This window comes from Merops nubicus, unplaced genomic scaffold (genome assembly GCF_000691845.1).
Source record: "Merops nubicus isolate BGI_N331 unplaced genomic scaffold, ASM69184v1 scaffold13393, whole genome shotgun sequence".
Classification (NCBI taxonomy): Eukaryota; Metazoa; Chordata; class Aves; order Coraciiformes; family Meropidae; genus Merops; species Merops nubicus.
The window spans coordinates 1,530-10,367 of NW_008596962.1; the positions used below are offsets into that span (position 1 = coordinate 1,530).

General features: G+C 57.0%; 1 protein-coding gene across 1 annotated transcript; it reads right to left on the reverse strand.

Moving 5' to 3' along the window:
• Positions 1–465: 465 nt before the first annotated feature.
• Positions 466–8,835, reverse strand: TMPRSS9 (transmembrane protease, serine 9; the record flags this gene model as incomplete). The annotated part of the gene is made up of 12 exons (XM_008936555.1): positions 466–860; positions 1,315–1,451; positions 1,949–2,214; positions 2,490–2,661; positions 3,291–3,407; positions 3,494–3,848; positions 4,409–4,545; positions 5,228–5,499; positions 6,696–6,867; positions 7,720–8,038; positions 8,315–8,451; positions 8,616–8,835. Coding segments are annotated over 12 exons (2,466 nt in total), but the record flags the coding sequence as incomplete, so codon positions are not given.
• Between the last annotated feature and the right edge of the window lie 3 nt (positions 8,836–8,838).

The following is an 8,838-nucleotide window of genomic DNA, read 5'->3' on the forward strand; positions in this document are numbered from 1 at the left end:
TTTCCCACCTACCTTACCCAAACTGGGGTCTGTGGGGCTGTGTCTTAATCCCTGTCAGTTTAATCACCCATTCCCTTGGGCTGGGGGGTGGGGTGTGAGAAGCCTGTCCTGATTCTCTTGTCCAGATGAGGGCCTGTGCAGTCTGAAGGCCAAGTGCTTTAGTCCTGCCTTCTATGATCAAATGGTGAGCCAGATGATCATCACTGAGCTTACTGCTACCAAGCACAGGGTGGAGCAGCAGCATTACCCTTCCCAAAATCCAGTGGACCCGTGGGGGCAGTGAGCTCTGAGCCTTCTGCAAGGGGCAAAGTTCCATCCTCTCTTGGAGTGGCTTTGGGATGACAGCTCATAGGCAGAAGTCAGCCAAACAACACGTATCTCTGGCAGATGTTTTGGGCACCCCTCTGACTAGAAAGGCCACGTTTTAATGTGTAGGATGTTTGGCCAGGTCTTAAGAAGAAACTGGCCTCATTTATTTATAGAAAATGTCTAGAACTGCACCTTTCTATACAAAGCACTTGTCAAAAGTCCTGGTGTCACAGCTGCAGTGGGTCACAACGCTGGCATCTGCCTAAGACCTGCAGGCCACCTTCCCCCACCCTGCAGCCCCAGAGAGCAGCGTGGGGCAGCTGAGGGGGTGCTGCCTCCTCTGCTTACGCCTCTCAGTCGTCGCCTTCCCTGAGTGGTGAGATGCAGCTTCAGAGCTTGAGGTGCTGTGCAATCCAGCCCTGCACAGCTGTGACTTTGGTGTAGACACCAGGGAAATATGGCCTGGCACAGCCATAGCCCCAGCTTGTGATTCCTGCTAGAAACCACTTCCCTGAGGGTTCTTGACATGCCAGGGGCCCACCTGCATCGCCCTGTAGAGAGAGGAACAGGGGGTTATGTCAGCAGTGTGCCCAGGTGGCCACCAGCATCCTGGCCTGGATCACAAACGGTGTGTTAGGCAGAAGGGAAGGGATGGTGCCCCTGGACTCAGCACTGGGGAGGCCACAGGTTGAATGCTGGGTTCAGTTTTGGGTGCCATGGGCTAAGAGGGCGATTGAGAGGCTGGAGGGGGTCCAGAGAAGGGCAGTGGGGCTGGTGAGGGGTCTGGGGAACATGGCTGGTGAGGGGCAGCTGAGGGACCTGGGGGTGTTTAGTCTGGAGGAGGCTGAGGGGAGAACTTACTGCTCTCTACAGCTCCCTGACAGGAGGCTGGGGTGAGGGGGGGGTTGAGCAGTGGCAGGACATCTGAGCCAGGGCAGGCTGGCAGGGAGGACACAGCTCCAGGGCTTGGCCCAGGCCTGCAGCATCTGCTGCTCTTGAACTCACCGAACAGCTGTCGACTGTGCCCTGGGGGAAGCCAGCACACATCATCCTGCTGCTGATCTGCACGGGGTAGAACTTTTTGCAGGCCTGGTCTCCGATCATGTTCACTGCTGCTTTCTGCAGCTGCTTCGACATCAGACCTGAGGAGAGAAGTGTCAGCTCTGGCTTGGTGCAGGGCGTGTGAGTCGTGTCCCTGCGGCCTGGCCAGCCCAGGGGAGTGACCTGCCCTGGGAAAGGGAGTCAGGCCAGGTTCCTCCCCAGCAGAGCAAGCACAGGAAGGTCCCTCTGGTGTGTAGTTTGTCAGGCAGCTTGGCTGGCAAGGCAGAAATGGTATCGGGGTGGTCCTTGTAGTGCAGCTGGAGCAGCAGCTGCAGGGATGGGGAGCACAGTGACTGGCGGGTAGAAAGCTTGGGGAGGCTGCAAGAGGGCAGAGGTCTAACCACGTGGAGGAGTACAGTGTGTGAGGGATGGGGAGGAGGTGGTGGTGACACCGGGCCTTGCCCAGGCTGGCATTCTCTGCAGGGTCCAGACTGGCACGGAGTGTGCTCGGGGCAGTGGGGTGGGAATTGTGGGGCTCCCAGGGTAGGTGGCACTTGGCTTGGCCATCAGGGATGTGAGGGAGCCCCTCGGTCAGTACCTCCTTCCTTCGTGGAGCCCCAGCCTGTGATGAAGCATCTGGCTCCTTCAGGGAAGATGTGGGAATTGTCTGGGAGACATATGGGTGTGATGGTGCTGCTGAACTGGACGGGCAGGGCCAGCTCCAGCAGGGCCACGTCGTAGTCCAGGCTGTAGATGTTGTAGAAGGGGTGCTTGTAGATGCGGAATATCTTCTCCATTTTGCCATCGATGCCGTTCAGGAAGGGTGTTCCTAGAAAGGCCACCCACATTTTGGGGTCACTGTAACTGCAGAAAGACAGCAAACCCAGCTGTTAGGGGCATGGCCTCACGAGGGGAGTTTTTCCTCCATTTGTGGGTCTGGGGTGCACTATGGGCCACACCCTGGGCGGCCAGGAGCCCGTCTGCATCTCACTGCGGACACGGCCAGGCTTTCCCCACCCCTCCTCCCTGCTGCAGGAGGGGCTGTGTGCTCCCAGTGGGGCACAGCGTCCCACCAAGCTGGACCACGAGGGAGGGGAAGGGCAGGTGGAGTGGGGCCCCCCAGCCCATCTCAGACTTACATGTCGAAGCAGTGGGCGGCGGAGAGCAGCCAGCGCTCGGCGATGAGCACGGCCCCACACTTGTGCTCCTTGCGCCGCAGCCAGAGGCTGACCTGCCAGGGCCACTCCCCCCGGGCTGCCGTGCTGCCCCCCACGATCCTGCTGGTGCCCAGGGCACTGATCACGCCACAGTCTGCAACAGAGGAAGAGGCACCGTGGCTTCAGGTCGTGAAAGGAACATCTGCTCCCCTTCCACAGCCCCTCGAGGGCAGGAGGAGGGGATAAATTCCATTTGCCTGTCTGAGGCACGGCTTGGCAGACACAGTTTGGTTTGGTAACTTCATCACACCTGCCAGGGGTGTGGTACATGAGGAGGGGACGTTTGGATGGACTGGCTGAGCTGTCACACAGCAGGGAATGTCCAGGGAACAGCCCCAGGAATGACAAGACATCTGGACTCCCAGGTTGTACAGAGCTGTCTTGCCAGCTTGCAGGAGCAGGCTGACTGGCCAGAAGGGCACTGTGCTGGGACAAGGGTTCCAGTGTGTACAGCACAGCAGAGGTCTCATTTTCTGGCAGAAAACTTGGACCCTGCGCATCTTGTCATAGGCTGTGACAGACCAAGTGGGACCGGGACCACGAGGGGCTGGCCCAGGCCTCCAGTGTGCAGCATGGGGCCCTGAGGAGCCGTGTGGGGCTGGTGGTGGCCCTGGGGCCTGGGCAGTGTGGCCGTCGCTGGGTGCCCGGGGGAGCCGTGTGGGGCTGGTGGTGGCCGGGGGGCCTGGGCAGCGTGGCCGTGGCTGGCACTGCCCACAGACTCACTGCAGCCGCGCTCGTCGGAGCCGTCCCCGCAGTCCAGGACACCGTCACACTCGGGGTTTTCTTTCCCAATGCAGACCTGGCTGGAGCACTTGAAGGTGAGGCTGGTACAAGGCACCACTGGAAGGCAATAACCCAAGCTCAGTACCCTCTGTGCTGGGGCTGGAGGGCTACCAGCACGGCAGTGGATCTGTGGCCTGTTGTACCTGGGGCGTGCGTGGGCCTCGCAGGCTCGGTGGCTTGCAGGGCTGTGGAGGTTTCTCCCGTGGCTGTGCTGGTGTTCAGCCCCAGGGTGATCCTGTCGCCCAGACTTGCCCCTGCCGTGCTGGGCTGCTGGCTGGGGATGGCTGCAGGGGAGGTTCTAGCCATGGCTGGTGGGGGGCCTGTGCTGGGACTGGGCTGCTGCGAGATGGTGTCCAGGATCCAGTCTCTGAGTTTGGTAATCCTGGAGTACACACCCGGTTTCATAGCCTGGGCACAGCCAATGCCCCAGCTCACAATGCCAGCCAGGTAAAACACTCCTGGGGTCACCTCACAGGCCAAGGGTCCACCTGAATCCCCCTGGGGAAGAAGCAAAGCAGCAGCTGTCAGCCCAGTCTCCCCAGGACAGGTCTGTGTGCTGGGAGGACTTGGCTGGCCCCAGCCTCTTCCTTCTCCAGCCCCACGGGGCTGTCGGTGCCACGCCGTGTGTGTGCAAGTGAGGAGTGTGCAGAGGTTACAACCAGGGTCAGTGGCTCGACCTGGCTGCACAGACACGAGTGGCATTTTCATGAAGTTAATAGCTCCTTACAGCACCTTCCACAAGTGAAGGACAGCCACCACCAGCTCCTGCTGTCTCACTGCCACAGAAGGAGACCTCTGCAGCCAGGACTCCAGTCTGGCCAGACAGAGCAGTGGTTTGGCTGTTGGTTTAAGTCATGCTCAACTTGATGTAGCTTCATTTACTTTTCTAAAGCTCCAAGGCAGTGGGCTGGGTGTTTTTGAGCTGATGTACATGTGGATTGCAGCCTGGCCACAGCAGCTCCACAGATGCCTCCCTTCCCAAGGATAGGCTGAGGCTGTAGGTTAGCCCAGCTTTCTGGAGCAGTCCACACAGGAGCAGAGGAATCCCAGACTCTTACCTGGCACGAGTCCACCTTCCCTTCCAGGAAGCCAGCGCAGATCATTCGGTCAGTGAGGGAGAAGTTGTAGAGGAAGTTGCAGGTCTCCTGGTCTATGATGCCCACAGAGGCTCTCTGCAGGATCTCGGGCTTGGTGACTGCGTGAAAACCACGGGGTTTGTGAGAGCAGCAGAGGGAAGTGGGAACTAGTGACTGTCAGACCCATATTTCAGAAGCAGGCTCTGACCCCTCACAGCAGTCCAGTCCTGTGGGACTCACTGCCTGTGTTTGCAGCCCAGAAGCTCCTGGCTCACCCCAGGGGCACTTTCACACCTTGCACAGGCAGCAAGCTCTTTTTGTCCCGACAGCTTGTGGGCTCCTGCTCAACTGTTAGAGGCACAGCAGGGCTTCTCTGGTAGCACACGTGCCACCCTCAAGCCTTCTCCCTACAACAGGCCCTTGGCTTTTTCTAATTGCTTGGAACATCTTTGTGGTTGCTGAGGCTGACACTGCCCTGCCCAAGCCACAGCAGGGCACTGAGGTAGTGCCCCACTCTTCCTTAACATAGGAGAACTACTGGGAGGAGCCCTAGCTGGTTTCTCCTGATTCCTGCCAAGCTGCTCTTTCCATTTTCTTGTTTGCTGGTGGCTCCTAAATAACTTTGGTTTAAGTTGGTGCCCTGTGTGTCCTTATCTTTGTGTTTCTGTCAGTTCCTGACCATCCCTGTTGCTGTTCCCTGTCCTGGATGCTCCCAGGACCATCTGGGCCACAATGGGACAGGCTTTGCTGCTGTCTGTCACTGCCCTGCAGCAGATAAGGTGGTAATGCAGCACTCCTTACCATTCCCTTCCTGCAGGTTACCCCACCCCGAAATGAGGCATTTCTTGCCAACAGGAAACTTCTGCCCGGAGAGTGGGAGACAGATGGGCTGGATGTACTTGTTGAAGACAAGAGGTCTGGCCAGCTCAAGCACAGCCACATCAAAGTCCAGAACAAGAGGGTTGAAGAGGGGATGCTGGATCACTCTGGTTACATTGACTTTCAGCACATTCCCATCGGTTCCATTGAGTGAGGTTGTTCCCACATAGGCTTCAATCTCTTCTGCATTTGTCCTGCAAACACAAAACTCTGAACGTGCACACTCACAGACGTGCCCACCACGAATCCTGACGTTGAAACTTTAAATGATCAGTGTTTAAAACCTTCCTTTACCAGAGCAGAGCCCAGCACAAAGAAGAGCAGCCCTGCAGAGTCAGGCCCCAAGAACTGCTTCTAGCAGGGACACACGTTGGGTGTCTCCTGAAGAGCAGGTAAACATGTAGTAATCTTCTCCTCCTCCAGAAACCTGTGATTTCAGGAGTGTTCTGGCACACAGATGGTATCTCTGCCCTCAGTAGGTCTTAATGGATTTTTTGTGTTTCATTTGGATTTTTTTTATAGAGTTGTATCTTAATACTTTTTTTTTTTACCCCATCTGAATTTTTAAACAGTCAATTTAATGACACTTATGAAGAATTGCTTCCTTTTGCTTGTTTTTCACCTGCTCTTGGTGGGTATTTGGTATCTTAGAAAACCAGGAAGAAGTCATTCCCTAACCACTTTGGACCCTTCGTAGCTGGGTAGTCCTGTCACACTTTCCCTTCCCACCCAGCTGTCTTTTTACCCAGGTCTAGTCTGATCTGTTTTGTCATGTTAGTCATCAGTGCTGCTCCACACCCAGCTCACCCATGTCCTGTGCTGACCTTTTTACAGTGTAATTCTAGCACTGTGTGCCCTGTTGGAGGAGCTGGTGTGCTCTTGCTCTGAGTGGGAAAAGCTGATGGGGACCCATCATCATCCACAGGACAGAGCTGCTTTTCTGCTGTGCCTCACCTCACACTCCCCTACCTTGCATTTCATTTTCTGCTTTATTGTTTTGAGACTCTTCATAGATACTCCCCCACCTTTCCTGCCTTCAGGAATTCTTATTCTTGACAGATGTCATCCTCTTGCTACTCATTTCTTTAGGAAATTTATAGATGTGGGCTTGAGCTCTTGCTGTTTAACAGAACTGTGCAGGATTGAACTGAGCATCTTCCCTGCCCACGTGTCTGTTATTTCCAGATTACAGCCACTTTTTGAGGTTAAGTTTCCTGAAGAAACTCTTGTGGTGCCTGTCCTTTTCCACCCATGCTGTCCTTGCTCCCTGCCCAGGCTACTTACAACCCTTCCCTGCCTCATCCCACACAACTCCATGTCCCATGTGTGTTTGTGTTTTCCCCAGTGACTCCAGTGCCTGGGGTTTGGCCCAGCCAGGACAGGCTCTTACTCATTGAAGCAGTGAGCTGCCGACAGCAGCCAGCGGTCCCCGATGATGGTGGCTCCACAGAAATGCTCCGAGTCCTCTTTCAGGCTGACTTGCCAAGGGATCTCTTCTCTGGAGGCATCTGTTCCTCCCACGATCTTGCTGGGTTTAGAGAACCCAGGTCGTCTTCCACACTCTGAAGAAAAGCCAAAGCATCACCTGTGAGTACTCCTAGCAAAAGACAAGTGAGAGGAGACTTCGCTCTCTCTAGCCAGCAAGTCTGAGCAGGGACAGGTCAGGGCAGAGGTGTGCAGCATCTGCCCAAGCCCTGCCTGCTGATCACAGCAGTCCCTACCCCAGCAGTGGTAGCCATGCACAGCCATACGTGGGCTTCCACCCAGCTGCTGTTCTGCATCCTGCTCTCAGCAGGTCCTTAATCCTGTGCCTTTCCCTCAAGCAGAGTGACCAGCAGCTCTGTGCCTCTCAGCCTTGCCATTCCAGATAGAAACTTATTCCTGAACTGAGAAAAATGCCCTGGATCTGTTTGTCCCTGCAGAGCTGCTCAGAGGGCTCCTTGGAGCTGACAGGTCATCCTATAGGCACCTGCCATCCTTCCCTTCAGGGAGAAGAGGCACGGCTGCTGTGGAGTGGAGCCACCAACTCTGAGCTGCTGGGATCCTCAGGTGGCAAACAAAAGTGAGTCCTCAACAGGTTAGAGAGTGTCAAATGCTGCTGTGCCTCAGCACCCTGTCCTGTCCTGGGCCTGCTGGAGCAGCCCAGCTACACACAGCAGATGAAGTTACGTGTTCAGCTGCATAAGCCAAGGAGCCCATGGGACTCACAGCTCAGGCACTGAGTGGCTCTGCCAGGCTGCTCTGGGCTGAGACAGGGCAGGCACCTGGTGGCACTTGTGCCTTGGCCCTTAGCACCTAGGCAAGGGTTGTCACCCTCCTGAGGGTCATTTCAGCTCAGTGGAATAACAAACCTGACATTTGGGCCTGCACCTACTCTTCCTGCCAAGGTGGACCCACGCTGTAGGTGCTCCTACCTTGTGGACTGGATGCAGTCACTGGCCTGCTGGCAGCTGGGGCTGGTGGCGTGGTGGGGATGGCTCCACTGCTGGTGGTGTTGAGCTCTTCAGAGCTGACCACGTTGCTGTTAGTACTGGCGTCCAACAGAGGGACAGGATGGTCCATGGAGGTGGGGAAGGCAGAAATAGCATCCAAGATCCAGTCTCTGAGTTTGGTAACACGTGTGTAAACCCCAGGCCTCCTGGCTTCAGCACATCCAATTCCCCAGCTCACGATTCCCGCCAGGAAAAACTTCCCAGATGGTTCTTGGCAAACCAGGGGCCCACCAGAGTCACCCTGCAAGAGAAGCCAGAAGGTGAACTCTCCCTGGAGACGCTTCAAGCTCACCCTGACCACCCTTTAAAGAGCAGTGCCCTGCTCCAGGCACTAGGGAGCATCGCCTCAGTTTGGTCCTGGGCAGTCTTTGGTCTGTGCTCAAGTCCAGGGCATGGCCTCAGACCTTTGGGAGGGGCCGTGACCACGTGTCCTGCTGCCTGAAGTGCACCCTGCTGCACACTGTGAGGGAAAAGCCCCACGAGGGGAGGGGGGCTGGCTTCCCTGGGCAAAGCCTACCTGGCAGGAGTCGATCTTCCCCTCCAGGTAGCCGGCGCAGAGCATCCTGTCGGTGAGGGCGTGGCTGTAGAGGCTGGAGCACAGCGCCTGGTCCAGCAGCTCCACTGTGGCTTTCTGCAGGAACTCGGGTTTCACCACTGAACGAGAAGGATGCAGCTGTGAGCTCACCCCAGGGAGCCTCCCACGGGACCCGCTGCCCACGCTACAGCCCACCCCAGCTGGCCCAGGACCCTTCCCTGGTGCCTCACGCCCCGCTCGCACCCCATCGTGCCCCCTCTGCCGCCTGCCAGCCTTGGCTTACAGAAATCCTCCTTGAGGTAGCCCCAGCCAGAGATGAGACACTTCTTGCTGGTGGGGAAGTGGTGCCCAGCGTCTGGCAGGCACACGGGCTGGATGTACTTGGTGAAGCTCACGGGTCTCTTCAGCTCCAGCACAGCCACGTCGTAGTCGGCGGTGTCGGCGTTGTAGGAGGGGTGTGGGATGATGCGGGCGATGCCCGTTCTCACCGCGCCGCTGTCCCAGCC